Raw genomic sequence first — 17,961 nt, forward strand, 5'->3', positions numbered from 1 at the left:
TACTACTTGTCGTTTGTTCGTCGTTACTTTCTCTCAGTGTGAAAAATTAGCTATAGATGTGTTTACAAGGTACGAACAAACAGCCCATCGCTTCGGGTACGTAAATAATTACCTTGTTTGGTATAAACCGTCATGGACCGACGGAGACAGTTTACAAACACTGCAACGTAATTGAACAATAATTACACATGATGGCCAGTGAAACTCACATTTATTATAACGTGTTACCTTCGCCAACTATCTCGGGTTTTTACCATTCGCGTGCTACGCATGTTTACTGCTGTAAGCCAACGGGTCCTATTAATAAATACTTTAATACAAATGCTTGCTAATAACAGTCTAGAGTACGATTAGCAAAGACTGTCAATTCAAAGCTTGTCTACAGCGAATACGGTAAATCCAACCAGCTCGTTCGGGCTAAACCGCACGTTGGTTGGGCTGTAGCCTGTACCTGTTAAGACCTGTCAGTATGCGTGATTTCCCTGCAAGCTCTTTCTCTTCCCAAGCTCTAGTCCCAATTGTGTAGCCTGATTTCAGGTAGTGAAGTGATCTTCCTTAACGAAAAAAGCACATCTGCTGCCATTGAAGCTGGTGTGTTTAGAAGGTTTCTCGCAAGCTGCCAGCTTCGTAAAACTACGAAGTACAGCCACGGTACAAGATAGCTTGATTATCGGTTATCATGGCGGACATCAGGGCAGTTTCTGTAAAGGACAATGACCAGGTTATGGAGGCTTCTAAGGAAGAGGTTAGCCAGATCACGGCGAATATAGGTACGGACGGTAGTAAACGAATTTGCGTTGGTTATAAAAGATGAGGTAAAAACATAAATTCCGATCTTATGCATCATTATGACCCTTCTACGAATAAAGGTTAGTTGTCGTGTGTAAACATTCGTAGACCTACGTGAAACCTGCCAAAGAAGTCGATGTACGCTGCACCCAATGTGTTACGCTCAGCTATTTCGATATGCTGACATGGAAAAATTGATTCGTCTTCAATTGCATTAACTTCGTGATCTTCGAAAACGACCTCAAAAGTGTTAGTTGAGCAGGGTCGTTATTAACATGAAATGCATCACCACGTTTGAGGAGTCCGGAGTACAGGATTGAAAATTCTGTTACATAACGATGTTACCGCCGCATTTTAAATGGTGCGTTCGAATTGTGACTTAAATGTATAAGAATATATTTGGTCATCCTGGTAGTAAAACAAGGATGAATCTATAGCGCTAAATTTGGGTTCGTATATACATTTTTTGCAAGTTTCATCAGCCTAAGGAAAGTAATGAACCGCGTCGCCTAATATCGCAAGTTGCTTAAAACCTGTCGAAGATCCACAGATTAGAACAAATAAAATCGATATCTCTACGACAAAACAACCAATGACTACAGCATTCAGTGAAATAAAGGGGTAATAGTAAATAAATCATGGGATAATAGTAAATAAAGGAAAGGTACGCAAATATGAAACCGAATACTTACAATAGTAGAGACAGATTCAGCAAAATTATTATACAATAATGGTCTAAAAGCTTGGACCGAAATCTGCGATTTTTCTCGTCGATACCTAGCTGGTAATAATGGCTGTTTTCGTTAAGAGTACCCAGCATCGACATACTATGTAATAGTGTAAGATTGATTCTAGCTGAACAATGTTTGCCTGCTGATACACTCTAGTTCGCTTTCTGAAAAGCGCAGGCGGCTTGATTGAAGATCATCTCCGGGAAGTTAGTATGCTACATCGATAGGAGGAAGGACAAATTTTAGGTTTGCTGAGTTCTAGAGATCGCACTGTTCAAGCTTCGGCTGCAGCTGGATACCACGGTAGATTGTGGCGGTTCGATAACACTCCGCCATTGTATCGGCAAGCGTTAACCTGTAGTAATCGTATATATCACAAATCCAGTCACCTGTCTCATCTCGAGTATCTCTTATCGAACTGCCTGCTATGTCGTGTCCTTAAGGCAACCATCGAATATTTCTTCGAAAAAATGCACGCGTACACATACTATTAAGACAAACCCGGCGTTGATTGAGATATACCCGCCTGAAGTAAAGGGTCTGGCGTGGGGCATTTGATTGCAACTATATTGCCCATGCGTAAAGGTTTATATTCTGCATGACTACTCAACGAAGCCAATGCTGAATCTAGAAATCAGTCTAGAAAATAATGAATCATGCACTAGTTTGTGTGCTCTAAACATTTGTCATCTGACCTTCTTTGTTCCTGTTATTCATGTTGTTATTATTATATATTGTACGACATTAACATATATTTTTCAGGTTACTCTCATCATCATTCGATATATATATATATATACAGTAGTATAGATTCAACGTTTTTTTAGTTCGATACTAAGCATGTATGTAAGGTTTGGGTAAGTTCAACATTTTCCAAAATCGGGTGATCTGTTTCTGTATCATCGTCTGGTAAAAGAAAGAGTACTTTTTTGCGTCGAGGGTCCAGTTAAATTGATCATGAACGTTGTCCACTTGCGTTTTACCAAGATGAACACTTTATTGGAATTCAGAACGACATGTATATATAAAAGAAGCACTTGAGCCATCCATAGGAACTACGAAGAGCTCGCAAGCGTACTGATAATAATACGCGTCGCGCGAAGTACGACGCCTTGTATTTGGCGAGTAATTTTAAATGATCAAAGTAAGCTTGCGCATTGGTTTGTGACCTTTTAAAACGAGCTTCGTTATCGGCACCTCACATCGGAGATCTTCCACAAAAACTTGCAGTACGAGCATTGAGAAAGGGGACTGTTTGACAGGAGAATAGATTGCATAGCCTTTTTTCTACCAAATGTTTTTTATTTGTTGCCACTTTAACTTTTCCGTTTAGAGGTTCAAAACTTGCCTGAGTTGATTATGTCAGCCGGTGAATCTGCCATTCCTTTGAGCATCGGTGAGAATTATCTGCAAAATTTCGTAAAAGACCCGGAATCTTCAGTGTCCGGAGTGCTGAGTCTTAGATGAAAGCTTCGAGTATTAACATTCGCTTAAACGATGGGTAATTGTTACCAGGATATTTCGATAATGCTCTCCTTTACACAAGGAATAAACATGTACAGCTAGTCTTGTACCTTAATAATAGTATGATAAGCGCAGATTAACAAAAGGCGTAAACATTAGACACCTAAGCGTATTCAACCAAATCATTTTTCATATATATATATATATATATATAAAGTAACAAAATTAAAATTCATTGTTGTCATTTTTTAGAAATAGCATAAAATCATGTCGGAAAGAAAAATGGTTTTATAATTATGTCTAGTAGTGTAGATGGCTGTAGCAGGGCACATACCAGGTTACACTTGAAGCTGCTGTATCTATACGTATCGATACGGTTTTTCTTCCACATGGCAATCGGTTTTACGTGCTCACTGTGTAGTATGTCTGGCTTATACACAGAATACAGATACCTAAAAAGCGCCCTTTATTTCTCCATGATGTTACCTGTTATGAAAACACGCTTCATCTACTTTATTAATACATCTTAGAATCTTCTGCGTTGCTTTTTTTCAAGTTAGTTTGCTTGTAGGATTTGAACCAGCTGTTCCGCGATACGTATTTTTGCACCATCGTCTCTCTAAGCCGCGGCTGCTGTACGTGTTTGTTTTACTTGTTAGCAATAGCAGCCGTCGTACGCTGCAGTATACGATCCATTTGCGATTTTAGCATGTTAATGATATTTTTTTCCATAAATATTAATGTTGTAAATTCAAATGCGCATCTGTAGCGTGTATGCACGTGGGTTATTCTAGAAATTGATTTTGCATATAGCCACGGAGGGCTTTGATCTGAGTGATGCTATTATTTTTTGGAAATTTCCAGTCGACCAGTATCTGCCGAGAGTCCTTCTTACAGTCAGGCAGCACGTTGACCCCACGGCGAATGAGGCGAAAACGCACGGAGTATAAACAAAACGATACTATCAAGACGAAAAGTCCACAACGAGATGCAGAATCCCCGATCCGTGTTAAGCCGTTTTTTCATCTTCTGTGACCGATAAGGCCCGCTGCGGTGAGAAGTATTGTTGTGTACGAAAAAAAGCGTCGAAGACAGATTGCGAAGCATATTGACTATTAAAAGAGATAGGCATGCCTCAAATAGGCAACGTTCACTGGAAGCATGAACGTATGACTTCAATGCTGCTCTCCCGTACAAATCTAAACTAGAATTCGATGTCATGCAACAAGAAAGTAATATTAATATTCGTTCTATGTATCGTATTTATGTATATGGTCTATTCTTGTTAAATTATAAAGTCTAAAAGTTGCTTTTATGCTGTGATTAAGTGTGTAGTAGCCAAAGCAGTATCTGTTACATAAATTCGGATTCAAACTTTGAGTGAAAAATATGGTGTTGAATCACGGCAGAGGCTCACTGTCGATATGCAAACCAACCGAGAGTACCGATATGCTTTAGAGCAAGAGTAAAATGTCTACGACATGTCTCTAAAGTTGTGCCACTGGTACAGAATTTTTCCCCTGATCAAGAAATCGCTGTTGTGTCGTCAACCGATAACATCCTCCAAGGCTAGCTGCCACATCGAGTTCTCGGGGCAACCCCGGCTCAGCAGGTACGCAACTAGCAGGGGGAAAGGGCAAAGCAACTTGAGACAACAAACCCCGTATAAAAACGTGGAAGGTACTGAAAACTAGCTAGAGTCAATCGGATTCTGGGATACTCGCTTCAGCGTCGAGTCAGGATGGCCTTCCGCTTCGCGTGCATTGCAGCCTTAGCTGTTGCCAGTGCCAATGCTGGCATCATCAGCAATGTTCACTACGGCGGTGCCCAACACGCCTACAGCGCTGTCGGCCCCATTGTGGCCTATTCAGCACCGAGTTTTGTGAAGACCGTCCAGACTGCTCCGGCATTAGCAGCCACTTATGGCGCAGTCCCTGTTGCCACCGCCCACACGGTGCAACCTGTTCCGTCAATCGTGAAGTCTGTGTCCGTGGCCTCTACGCCCACTGTTGTTAAGACTGTCGCCCCTGCTCCAGCTCTTCTTAAGACTGTGTCAGTCTCTGCCGCTCCTGTTGTAGCCACTGCCCCTGCTGTTCCTACGCTAGCTGTGGCAGCCCCTATCGTCTCGTACGCCGCCCCTGTGCCTACCGGCAAGACCCACACTGTCACCACTCAGGCCGGCCGTTCGCACATCCACGTCGAGGAGTACCAGCAGGGCCCCCTGGTTGTCCGTGTCCATGAGCAGCCAGCTCCAGCCCCAGAAGTCGTCCGTGTGGCTGCTCCATCAGACCCACAGTCGCTGATTCGCGTCATCAATAGGGCTGCCCCCGCACCCACCGTTGACCGTGTGGTTCATCGCAGTCACGACGCCAACGTCGTTGACATTGCTAAGCCTGCCCCGCCTCCCGCTCGCATCGTGCAAGTCGTTCGCCAACAAGGACCTGCCCCACGAGTCGAATTCATCAACGAAGAGGGCCATGACTCCGTCCATCATCTTGAAGCTCAGGAGCCCGCTATTGCCTACGCAGCCCCTGCTGCCGCCGTTGTCAAAACCGTCCACGCTGCTCCCGCGGTGGCCACCACCTACGAAGCCCCTGCCGTTGCCACGACTTATTCTACTCCCGCAGCCGCCGTCAAGACCGTCCATGCTGCCCCTGCCCCTGCCGTGGCCACGACCTACCACCACGTGCCCGCTATCTCGTACGCGGCTGCCCCTGCTGTATCCGTCCACAAAACGTTCGGTGCTACCCCCGCTGTTGCCACCACCTATTCCACCAGCACCTACGGAGGCCCCGTTGTGTCGACCATTGGCGGCTTCTCCCAGAGCTACGGCAACACTGTCGTCCTTGACGCCAACAAGAAGGCTAAGTCTGCTTAATTTGAGATGTCATTGGAATTCATTTCGTTAAAATTACGTGATATAGAGATTTCAAATATAGCTTCGATGTTTAACTAGGATATGTAAATAGAATAACATGCCCGTAAGGGCTTAACAGCAATAGTATAAAGTCGGATATGGGAGACGTATTGCCAAAGGCAAGCATTTCTGCGGTAGTAACATCAATATAAACTGCATACAATTAAATGCGCCTGTATCTTCATTTAGCAAATTTAAGCTAGTTTTATTCATGCATCGTCTTTTGTTATACTTTCTACAATTGAATTTGTTAAGCATCTCGAACGCGTTTGCCTGGTCAAACTTATATAACGATGACAACTTAACTAGCGCTGCGCGGAAGGACGCTTGCAAATATATAAACATGTTTATTGGCTTATTTTTGGTAGGCAACACTGACGCTTTCAGTTAAACCAATCGTTGGGTTAACGTGCTCGAAGCTGGATTGTGTATAAAATTTATAACAACCGATAACTAGCAGAACAATGGCCATGGAAGTCGGAATCTAAAAAAACTATAACAAATGACCTGACCCAGAATGCCTAGCCTAGAAATGCATCGAACTTACAGAGGGTAGAAGGGTAATGTAATAACATCAAAAGCTTTTGCTCTGACTATAACTGCTCGACTAATTAAATCCGTCTCGAGGAGAAAAAATGAACAAGAAATTACCTATGTGGAAAGCATATACGGATATAGGATAGGTAAATTTTCCCCCATCAGCTGGGTGTTTTATGCTATTCATTAATCGAGATAATTCCTTCGGAATTTTCGCAGTTGTGCCATGACAGTTAACGGCATACGTATATTTTTTCCGCCCGTGATTGTTTTTTGTTATGCTCCTGAAAGTAATTCGTTCTAGCAACGTCTATAACATAACAGGCGATATGTATCGTATAATGTAGCGATAATGTCGTACTCAGAATTGGCTGTAATCGTTATCGTCATACCCGGACAGTCGCAGGTGACGACATTAAAAGTTAGTAAAGAAAAGTAAAAGATATTGAAGGGACTGTATTTTACCCGACGTTTCACTAACGATTATTGTTATGACTGAGAAAAAATTAGCCTGCCTGGACGTATTTCGTATAGAATTCAGTTCTGATCTGTTTGTTCTACGAAAATTACGATCGCTTACATGCAATTGGGCAATCATCACACGTTTAACTTACGACGTTAGCTATAATTGGCAATGAATCAAATCTGTCGAGTCGAAGTTCACAGATCCATGAACATTTGGCTAGAAGGACTCTTACTACCATTCCGAAACCGGCCCTAATTTCAATTCCTTTGCTATTATCTTTAATAATTATCGAATGTCATCTCGATTTGTCTTCGATCGCGTGATGGTTTCTATCCATCAAATTGCGGGTGTCATTAAAAATGACGTATCGTACACGATCGTATGCATTTCAAAGGGTGCAGAATTTCAAGTTAGCGATGCTGGCTTGTCCTGATGCCTTATTTTTATTTTTCAAACACATAAAAATCAAATGAATACAACACGCAGATTTTTACAACCAGCCGTGCAGTCAGGTGGACGGTATGGTGCACATGTTTTGAACAAATGCACAGTAGTTCAGCTTGACGAGTTTTCACGGGCCAACGTCGAGTCGCAGATATAGAACGCCTCTGTCTGCCATTTTACCATGTTTGTCTGAATCTTTTTGACACCCCGAGCGCTCAATTCTGGGGTCGATCATTGCTATCGTCTGCTGAACCGATTGCGTCACCCATGTTCTGGCACAAACAAAATTACTGCGGGCGTTCGTTACTCAAGTCGCGCGTGTTCTCTCATTGGCTTGATGCGGCGTCCTGCTTCCGACAAACGGCAAGCCCTACGTCGGCTTTAGATATGTCCGCACGAGCGTTTTAGCTCTGGGTCTACTGTTTCCAGCAGCGAAGTAAGCAACTGCAGTAGTTCGTACAACGAAGACGGGGATCGGTACCACAAAACTCTTGTTGGCCTGAATGGCCCAATTCGACTCGCCGCACCCTTTTAATGGCCAGAAGAGCTCCATAGCAGCAGAAGCATCAGACGGCAAAAATTGTGTACTCATCGCACAACTACCGCATATCGAAACAGCCCTGCTATAAGAGACGTGCCGCTTGCCAAGAGCGATTCAGTTGGTCTTCATTCGTGAGTTTGCTCGGTAGAATCACAGCCGTGAGACGATACTGTTAGAAAATCAAGCGCTCAGCATCAGTGGGTAGGTCGCGGGAACTTTCTGTGCGCGACGTCGCCCAGTGAGCTTAAGTGAAACCGTGTAACACCTTTCGGACATTCGACGGAGCCTAGTTAGACAAAACCAGCCAATATGGCTTCGACGATACAGAGTCTGCTACTATGCACAATAGGCATTTGTGCAATGTTGGCGTCCTCGGCACAAGCGCAAAGAAGCCCACTCCGCCGGTTTGGATACCCAAACGACAATTTTGTTGACCACGAATGCGCCCCAGTGGGTCGTTGCCCACGACCCTGCAGACTTGGAAAAGAAATTACTGGATGCGCTCTTTGCGTTTGCCGTAAGTTCAACTTGCTTTATTTAGAAATAGATAATTTACAAATAGCGAAGGCATCCGCGAATTATGGGTAGCTGCCGATTTTAGTTTCGTTCAGGTGTCATCATTTCAGGTTCATTCAGGCCAACGAACATACACAATAATACGTCAGGCGCTTGATAGTGTACATTTCTATTTTGGACCTTAACGGCAGGATGTGTAAAATAGTACCAACTATAATTTGGTCTCTACTAATAGGCGTCCTACTTAAGGCCTGTAGAAAGGAAACAGTTGCCGTTTTTGTCACAATACGCTAATACATAATTGTTGCTTCCTGTTTACCTTTCAGCTCCCGCCTGCAAACCATGCTTCAGCAACTGCTATTTTCCGTCGAGGCCTGACGAGTGCCCCCAATGTGCCTACGATTTCTACTGCGAGTTGGGACACGATTCGATCTATCCGGAAATAAGCTTTGCACCTGGACTCGGACTGGGCCGGTAAAGTTACTATCTCGCAAAAGAAGCGAGACTAGGTGCCAACTAGTCCGTCATTCTTGGAAAGCTTCTTCTCAAACAAGGACTATTGTTGCTAAAGCGTGACTGCGAAAACGAAATTCCACAATTAAATGTGATGAAAATGTATATATACTACAACCATGATGATAGTAGAGGACGCGTTGACTGATCGATGAAGTAAAGGATATTTATTATATTTGGTAAATAAAATTGACATTTTGTGTTGGATATGTGTATTGGTTTACAATGTTATTGTATTATGTTTTAGAAACGAAACTAGTAGATGTGGGATTATCATTTAACGCACTGTGTGTAACAAAGCGAACCCGTAATAGGCATTTATAGAACGAAAAACCAGCTAGGCATTCTTTGTCAAACAGTATGGTCTACGCCAAGTTCGATATAGAACATCGGTAATTACCCAGTTGCGATTCGTCTCAAACAATCAGAGTGCCACATGCCGCAAGCATACCTCGTACTTACAGGGATTTAAGACCTCGAATTGTTTAAGGCGCAATTAAAAATTGAATTACTCTTGAAGCTTAAATTTTTTTGTTCTGACATGCTTGCGTATCAATCCGTATAATTTTGAAGCAAGCCTTACCTTTTTGATAGTTTGTAAATATTGATTCACGGCATATATACCACCACTAGAAAAGGATACCTATTTTCGAATTGATCCATACTTAATATATATATATATATATATATAATGTTCCAAAAATTCCGAAAAATTACTAGAAGTGAAAACAAAGTTATAAGAAGTAAGCCATTAAGGCGTCCTTATCTAACTATTTTTTCAATGATGGCTAGTATCTAAAATTACAAAAGTTTCGATACAGATAAATAAAAACACAATTTATTTTTCATTAAATTGATTTTATTTTGCTTTTTTGAAATTAATGATTAGTTATTATAACTCCACACTTGCACAAACGGTCCGAACGCATTTAAGCTGAGATTGCTTTGACTATATGACTCAACATTACATTTTATTGTCTAAAGGGGACAAGCCAATAGGGAGAACATAAGCAACTGAAGTAGCCTTATGCTGGCTCGACAATTGGTTTGATAACCCTAACCATTCAAATGTACTGCAATGGGTAATTAAAATAGTAAACATCGTTTTACGTAAAATTTTTTGTTTTTCCTTAATTAATTTAGAAAGCCAGAACTAAATAAATTCTGCAACTGTTGCTTCTGTAGTAGCGGCATAACTTTTCGCAAAAAGCTTTTACTGTATAGCCGTCAGTGACATATATTTTAATTTTATCTAGTGCGAAGTGGCTTGCTTATATTACAGCTCATTTGATTCCGCAGTTAAAAGCAATCCTCTTTTAGACTTTCGTATTTCGGTCGTTTTCCGATACGATAAACGGAAATCCCAGCGGGTACAGCTTCGAGTACGCCCGAAGAGACATTGTAACCAGGATCACATGTTGGATATTTCGGCCTTGCCCGTCTAACGCTCCTGATTAAGCTTTGTATTTCGAACAGCGGTAGATAAACTTTAATTACGTGCGGGAAGTTGATGAATAGTTTGTCCAAGTGCGAAACTTTACTAGGTACCTGTCGATGCGACTTAGAGTCTATCAGACTGAACTTCACCATAAAAGTAAATGAAGAACTAAGGTTTATCAGTACAATGTTGAAGTGCTCACCTACGTCTGATTTCCGTCGCAGCTTTCTATACGTCGCATAAACGCGCAATCGTCTCTGAATAGGCAATTCACTGGCAACCTTGACACTAAGTTTTCTGCCATTACACAGAACCCTCTTCAGGTACGGGTACTTCTCTGAAATGGCAGCAATACGGAAGGATTGCCGTACACTGTTGTCGTCGTCGTCGTCATCCTTATTCTGAGACGCTTCATTAACAAGATAATCCTTAGAGTGAACAAAATTAAAGGTTTGCATATAACGTTCGCCCATATGATCTCTGTATTCAGGGCACATCAGTGGCTCACCAGTGATATCAACTGAAATATTGATTAGGCGCACGGGAAAATTTAGTTCACCTCGGCTCGATTCGGCTACATTATCCCAGTCCAAAATACAGGCCAGTGCGATGTAAGCCGCAAGCGCTGACAAACTCCGCAGGAGACCTCTTGATATCGGTCTAAGGACGCGCTCGGCCCTTGCTTCTCGCTCTTCGATTTCTTCGAATGTGGTTGGCGGACAAAAGAAGTTCGACAGGATAGCTCGCACTTTAAGACACATCTTGAGTTTCGACCTTCGCCAGCTAATAGACTTTTGTAGTCTAGTAGCTTATATAAAAGTGCTTTTCGCATTCTGTTGCCATTGAATTCATTGTGTTAGTTGCGTTTTAAGCGACCTAACACTTCGTTGCTCTTTTTCTTCAGATCGTTAATTGAACAGTGCATTTAATTTCTACGAGGCATACACAATGACATTACGTCTGTTCGTTTCGGCTCGATCCAAACATACGAAAAGCCACTTATTTTAGTACTCGTTTGATTACAATAAGGATGGTTAAGCATTATAGAAGTATGCCTAAAGGTGTGCAGTTTAGCATACACCATTGTCTATGACAAGGAATATATTAAGACGAGAGGGTCGTTGTCGGTCGCTTTTCACTGAGTAGTTACCTGCAGAGCAATAATAAAAGGATTATAAAAGATTTCTACACTACAAACCTCATCTGCGCCATCTTGAACGCTGTTTACCTTATTTGCACGTACACATATTTTGCCAGCGTAAGTTTGTATTTTTAGCCGGTACAACACGATACGTAATGGTGTGAAGTTAACATTGGCCAATGTCACTTGACTACATTTTCTGTTGATTTGTGCCAATAGTTTGTTATAATTTATACACTCATTGTGTCAGGCACATGTACTAAATATGTCTAACAATGATGAAGATAATTAATTTAGCGTAAAACAATCATCATTTGTAAACATTCACTTGATCACCTCGTTCAATAGCGATTCTCGGATACGAAACCACTAAAGATACAGAAGATACTTGGAAGGTAAGATTGTAGCTTGTGCTTTGTATCAATTTGTCGATTCGAAAAAAGTAAAACGAAAAACCTATTTATTGGACCAAACAAACCTTTCATCGGGTTGTTTGTGAAAAACGTCCTGGTGTTACGTGCCTATACTTATATTCTGAAAATTACTTTTATTTGGCTGCAGTTATTTCAATGAAGCCTCCACTTAATGCCAGCTAACGTGTTAATTATATAACAAAATTATAGAAGCTCAGGGCTTTGCAATATTAAATATAAAGTATTGCAAATATTTCGTTATAATGAATGCTATTTTCAATAAATCAAATGCCATCAGCAGAGAGCCTGTTCTGTTCATTGCAAGTAGTCACAAGAACTACATCGGGCTGCTATGCAGATCACTTAAGCTTTTATGTTTCTACTGGGATATCACCGAGTTGTGAAAATTTCGATCCATAAATTCAACCATAGGATTCGTTAAATGTCGAAGGGTTACCTTTATTTACTACCGTGAAACCGGAACGCTGGGGATCCACCACACCAGTGTGTCTTTGTCATAAGGCAATACCACATTTAGGATTCTCTAAAAAAATTGAAGACTGCTTTAAAATTGCAATAATGAACCAAATGTCATTTTTGGCTACAACAACTATCACCAGACACCTAATGATAAAAAGGCCCATTTCTTTTCCTTCCTTAAACTCCGATATAAATGCTTTCAACAGTAGCGCCAAGCACAAGCCACTACAACAGCGCCGAGAGGGAACAAGACGACGCAATTTGCATTAAAATCCGACTGTTTAATGTAGATTCTTTAGCGTTCTGGATTTGTCACTCATGTAAGTTTGCTTCTTGTCCGCTATAAACAAAGACCATATACTTAATACCGTTTCTAGATGCTATTGTTGCTTTATGCTAAAATAAAATGTCCAGGTCCAGTATTTCTAAAAAACGAATGTCAAATTCATAAAGTGTATAAATGACCGATATATGGCTCTTTTTGCGAAATGCGCACATAATATCCGTTACGATTAGGGATGCAATTCGGAATACCTATTAAATTCTAATTTACGCTAAAGTAGGTGTGCTTCCAGTGAAACATAGTTCGTTCCGCTAACCTTAGTTACATGAGGTAAAACGCCTATGTATGTATGTTAAAAGAGTAATAATAAGCGACTACAACGTTTAACTATAATCTAGTCAACCTATTTCAGTCAACTCTCTCATTTATGCGTCTTCACGGGCAAGTTTGTTGCTGATTCTCACCGACAACGTATTGCAACGTGAGCTCGAAAAGAAGTCAAATTCTGTCTCGGTAATATTCGTCCCCTATGTTGCTTCAGCACTAATAATAGTTGAAGACATATAAGATAGCAGAACCGAAACTGGAGAAAAAAACTTAAACAAGACCATCTTGCCGAAGTGTTCGATGCACCAATACCAAGATGAACCTTTGCGTCGTTATGCTACTTCTGCTAATTGTTTTTGTTATCGGCGTCTTAATTGGTCGTTTCACAACAGACCCATTAGGCTTTATATGGACACTTGTCATACGAGATATTGTGAGCGCTGTTTGGCTGAATGGACCACTAATAAACAGTACTAAACAATGGGTACAGGATACTTTTATCACCCTAGGCCTTGTAAATGGAAGCTAAATTTAATAGGTCATATCTTCTGATACTCCTCCTGAACCTGCGCTGATGAGTGAACGTAGTACTGATGAACCGCAAGCGTCCATAGAAGAAAACAAATTTTCCACTGCAGTTTTATAGGAAAAATAGCGTCTTTATTTGCAGATTCAAGTCGACGATGATGTGACAGTTATCTAAATAATAATAATAAATTCGAAAGCAACCAACTATTCATACGATGTAGTACAAAGTATCGCATCGTTGCAGTACAATTATTCAATAAAGGAGCAAATGTTAACCCCCCTTCTAGTAGTTGGCTTCTTCTATGCTTGTCTTCAGATTATCAAGAGTTCCGTCATGACTACTCCAAGTTTGGATAATGGTTGATTATTTCTCGCTCGTAGATTCTCCGGTATATGTACATATCAACATTTAGAAAAAACTGCAAAGTAAACTGTGGATTGTGGTAAAGACAAACCGTTATTTTAAACCATTTGTACGTGTTTTGTAACGGAGCGACGAAAAATTCGTAAGAACGACATAGACCAAATGGATAGTCTCCTAACATATTATGTCACGCGATCCCCGACAACGCGCACTTTTACTTGTTTGAAGGGTCATGTATCTTTCATTTGATATTTCCCGTTGAGTATCGGTGTCTATTGTCAGAACTCTTATTTATGCGGCACGTTATGATCTGGTAAAAAAAATATCAGCCACAGTGACGGAATGTCGTTTTAAATCGTTTCAAAACAATGGTAAACATTGATTTGCTTGAATATCGAATATATGCGCTACTATGACCATATCTGACAGTTTAAACATGCGCTTAATTGGCATCGTAGATACACCAAAGATAAAGTCCAAAGTCAGAGCAAATGTTGCTGCCCGCATATATATCTGATATAGTATTATTTGCGAAACAGTATTAATCGCAATAAGGTCCGAAGGAGATTTCTGTAAGGCAAAAGAGAGGATCTAAAAAAATGATGAAAAATAATTTTTCCATGATTCCTGGTCTTTAATAGTAAAGCACATTGGCTGTTCAGTCCGAAAAAAAAGCATTAGTAACTAATTAAATAGTCTAGTTTTTTTTCTAGATCTTTTGATGTGGAGTGTTTAGGTAAAACTTTAGCGAATCCATTCATATCAATTACAACTACAGTTAAAACGTTCTTCGCAAGTTTAACGACGGAATTTTTGAACGTGGTGGCTTCAGACCCGAATTAAGGCCCGCAGGTAGTTAAATTGAATATTACAAGGACGATTTTCTAGTTTTCGCCAAGAACATGCGTTGCCTGTATTTTATTTTGAATTTCCGCATTTACTCTCTAATGGCAATTTAGTACAGACAAGAAGAGATGTGCCTGTAGAAATTCTGCGTCGGCGTTGAGTAGGCTTCTTGTGGCAGTACAACGAAATATCCTTACGATAATAATTCTTTTTATATGTTATTTACATGTTCTTATCAGTTGCTTTAAAACTTTAGACCAATCGAATGACCGAAACAGACAACAATAACTGATGATGGAGCCGTCTTGACAATTTAGAAAACATCTAATACCAATCTACGTTGTATATTCTAATGGTTCTTTCAACATTATGTTTATAAAACACCCATTTGTCTAAGCTAAATTAGCATACGATCGGCATCATTAATGATCAAAGAGCAAAACTACTCAAACAATATTGCTTCGTCGCGTGAACTTAATAGTCTATTTTCAGATATTCATTCATTTAGACTCTCTCTCAACAAAGCGTGACTATTTGCTGAACTAATCGACACTTATTGTTGTTGTCATAACCAAAGCAACACGTACCATTTCTACTTCAGCTCTAAAGTGACTTCACAAGCAAAACGCGCGATCGCGAAACCGCAATAGAAGGACGTCCACCGATTTCTTTCTACACGTATCGTGTTTTTATTATCAAGATGTGAGTGAACGAGTTACCACGAAGCATTCAATTTGCGCTTCTACTATGTACGTTTTATGCAGTCTTCACACTTGGTCGTCCTATGGAGGATTTATTTAATAGGCTTTTTAATTTTATCTGGAACGCTGCGTTTCCAAGTTAACGCACAGCATCAACAGTTCGCTAAGAAACGCGATCTCAACTTAAAACTGACGCTACAGTACCATAAATAATTATGGGATAATAGGGAAAAAAAAAATTCGTTTTTAAGGCCTGTATTTGTCCTGTGCGAGTAGCTAGGTTAATAAACGATGATTATCATAATGCATCACGATGACTTAACCAAAAAGTAGAGAAGTACAATATGATACATTTAAAAGCCTGTTTTTGGTTTTGCTGTAGCATCATAAATGGACCAAATGTTTTTATAAGATTGTCCAGTTGGGTACGTTCAGAGTTGCTCTGTACGCGTCGAACAATTCGGTTGTCAGCCTTGGTTTCCATTCACTGATAAGGATTTTTTTAAATAAAACAAAGCAGCGTAGTGTGGTGCTCACATTTCATGAAAATGTACAAAAAGGACCGGCGCATAAATAAACGTTTCATTTAATAATCATGTTGTTGGGCCGATAACAACAATTCCGGGCTATGCAAACCGCTGCTATGAGGCTCTTCCGAACACAATATTTAGCTCCTCCGCATTTAAACCTGCAAATATCTGCTTTGAAAGAAAACACATGCTAATCATTAGTAGATTTTTTTCTTTCTCACTAAATTCTGTTTAACTATAACCGATTAGACTGCAAGCGATATACTAGCTCCACCAAATTACAAAAATAAAACAATTTTCGCACGTTCAATTCTCCGTTAATACTTAAGCAACTTACAGTCTATCCGCTCGCGATAGGTCCCATGGTGTAATGGTTAGCACTCTGGACTCTGAATCCAGCGATCCGAGTTCAAATCTCGGTGGGACCTGGCGAACTTTTGTGTTTTTATTTTTCTTCTTAACGGTCTACTTACGATTTTCGCATTACACGTTTGTAGGTGATGACATCCTGTCTCATCACAGGAAAATTCTGGCCTTTTCACGGCACGTACAGGAAATAAAAGCCGGAGCATCAAGTTGTACTCTGACTGCCCAGCAAAGTTAGATACCTAAATCTTTAAAGCGCGGGTGTGGTATTGGTGGGTTGTTTGTAAATAGAAAGTGTCGGAAAATAGTTCGAATAGATTGTCAATATGTCGGGACCAGTAACTACAGATACTGTTTTACCTTTAGGTAAGATGCTTTCGCCAATTTCCCTAGCTAGACATTTAATGAGAAAACCCTACAAGATCGTTTATAATAGCTTTAGTTATTTTGTTGTGAAATATTAACAAAAAATAGAAAACTGAACTTCCAGAATTAGACACGTGTATGTTTATAGCGTAGCTGAATTCGGTATAAAGTTTATTTTCGAACTTCTCATTTTCTTTACTAGCACGCTCTTATGGGTTATGTTGAGTATTAATTATAAGCTCTGAATTACTGTTAATTCAGTATATGGTAACTCTGAACGGTAAAATATGAGCTCGGTCAAATTTTATTGCACCATTTTCGAAATAAAGATGTATGCAGTTCAATAATTAGCCCACAAACGATTTTCATCAAAAATATTAATTTTAAAACACATTTTAAGATCCTCCATGAATCATTGGAAGTAACATAGCGACTATTCCTCGCATTTTGATCATATCGTAGTTATGAATATACTTTGTGAAACTCAAATCTTTTTTCTTCTGCATCAGAACTCATCGACCAATGTATAGGCTCACGGATTCATATTATAATGAAGGATGATCGTGAACTCGTTGGTACGCTTAGGGGTTTTGATGATTACGTGAACATGGTTCTTGTTGACGTCACCGAATACGAAACGTCTTCAGATGGCCGAAGGGTCACCAAGCTCGACCAGATCATCTTAAATGGAAATAACATTACCATGGTAAGGCAAAATACTGCAACCTTTTTTTTATCTCGTACTTCCTGTCAATTTTTAATGCGTCATTCGTACTTTGTCTGTGTACCTATTTTACGAATTCTTAGATTCTGTCGCTCATAAGGCTATTGGAACCCAGCTTAGGTTAGCTCCAGGTTATGTCAGCTCAGCTGTCCAGTTATCAAGAATCTTAAAGAGAATTGGTCGATTAAGTCAACACATTTGAACTACCGTCTAGCACATACTATACATATATTCTTAGAATCCCTTTTTAAAACATCGCTGATTGGGAATCAGTATGCACGTTACGATATAACTATACACATATTCTTAGAATCCCTTTTTAAAACATCGCTGATTGGGAATCAGTATGCACGTTACGATATATTTCAGATGGTTCCTGGTGGAGAAATTCCGGATGCCTAACTCTTTGCTCACTTTTTGTATATGAAAGCTAATTTTTCGCATTCAATAAATTTACATTCTTTATATCTAAGCTTTACTTTGTTTTCACTTGCCTCAAATAAATTCTACGCGAAGATCAGATTATTCGAAATGTC

The 17,961-nt window shown here is 40.2% G+C and overlaps 3 protein-coding genes and 1 non-coding gene across 8 annotated transcripts; 3 read left to right on the forward strand and 1 right to left on the reverse strand.

The window, feature by feature from the left end:
- Positions 1-901: 901 nt before the first annotated feature.
- Positions 902-9,125, forward strand: LOC111254365 (uncharacterized). Its single transcript, XM_022815110.2, has 3 exons — positions 902-1,150; positions 3,849-8,406; positions 8,732-9,125. Exon 2 carries the CDS (start codon positions 4,726-4,728, stop codon positions 5,860-5,862), a length of 1,137 nt encoding a protein of 378 aa, XP_022670845.1. The 5' UTR covers positions 902-1,150; positions 3,849-4,725; the 3' UTR covers positions 5,863-8,406; positions 8,732-9,125.
- A 630-nt stretch (positions 9,126-9,755) lies between these two features.
- On the reverse strand, positions 9,756-16,575 carry LOC111254366 (uncharacterized). 4 transcript variants are annotated; one of them, XM_086974168.1, is made up of 4 exons: positions 16,443-16,553; positions 15,977-16,137; positions 12,368-12,454; positions 9,756-11,506 (listed from the first exon to the last, which is right to left on the reverse strand). In XM_086974168.1, exon 4 carries the CDS (start codon positions 11,115-11,117, stop codon positions 10,218-10,220), a length of 900 nt encoding a protein of 299 aa, XP_086830294.1. In that variant the 5' UTR covers positions 11,118-11,506; positions 12,368-12,454; positions 15,977-16,137; positions 16,443-16,553; the 3' UTR covers positions 9,756-10,217. The 4 variants fall into 4 exon arrangements, with proteins under 4 accessions (XP_086830294.1, XP_022670848.1, XP_022670849.1 ...); XM_022815113.2 differs by lacking the exon at positions 15,977-16,137 and having other exon boundaries at positions 16,443-16,558; XM_022815114.2 differs by lacking the exons at positions 12,368-12,454; positions 15,977-16,137 and having other exon boundaries at positions 16,443-16,575.
- TRNAQ-CUG (transfer RNA glutamine (anticodon CUG)) lies at positions 16,326-16,397 on the forward strand. Its single transcript has one exon. It is a non-coding gene; the product is annotated as a tRNA-Gln (tRNA).
- Positions 16,530-17,897, forward strand: LOC111254187 (U6 snRNA-associated Sm-like protein LSm5). Of its 2 annotated transcripts, none has more exons than XM_086974170.1 (3): positions 16,530-16,701; positions 17,211-17,407; positions 17,771-17,897. In XM_086974170.1, exons 1-3 carry the CDS (start codon positions 16,662-16,664, stop codon positions 17,825-17,827), a joined length of 294 nt encoding a protein of 97 aa, XP_086830296.1. In that variant the 5' UTR covers positions 16,530-16,661; the 3' UTR covers positions 17,828-17,897. The 2 variants fall into 2 exon arrangements, with proteins under 2 accessions (XP_086830296.1, XP_022670506.1); XM_022814771.2 differs by having other exon boundaries at positions 16,544-16,701; positions 17,795-17,897.
- Positions 17,898-17,961: the final 64 nt, after the last annotated feature.

This window comes from Varroa destructor, unplaced genomic scaffold (assembly GCF_002443255.2).
Source record: "Varroa destructor unplaced genomic scaffold, Vdes_3.0 BEIS01000007.1, whole genome shotgun sequence".
Taxonomy (NCBI): domain Eukaryota; kingdom Metazoa; phylum Arthropoda; class Arachnida; order Mesostigmata; family Varroidae; genus Varroa; species Varroa destructor.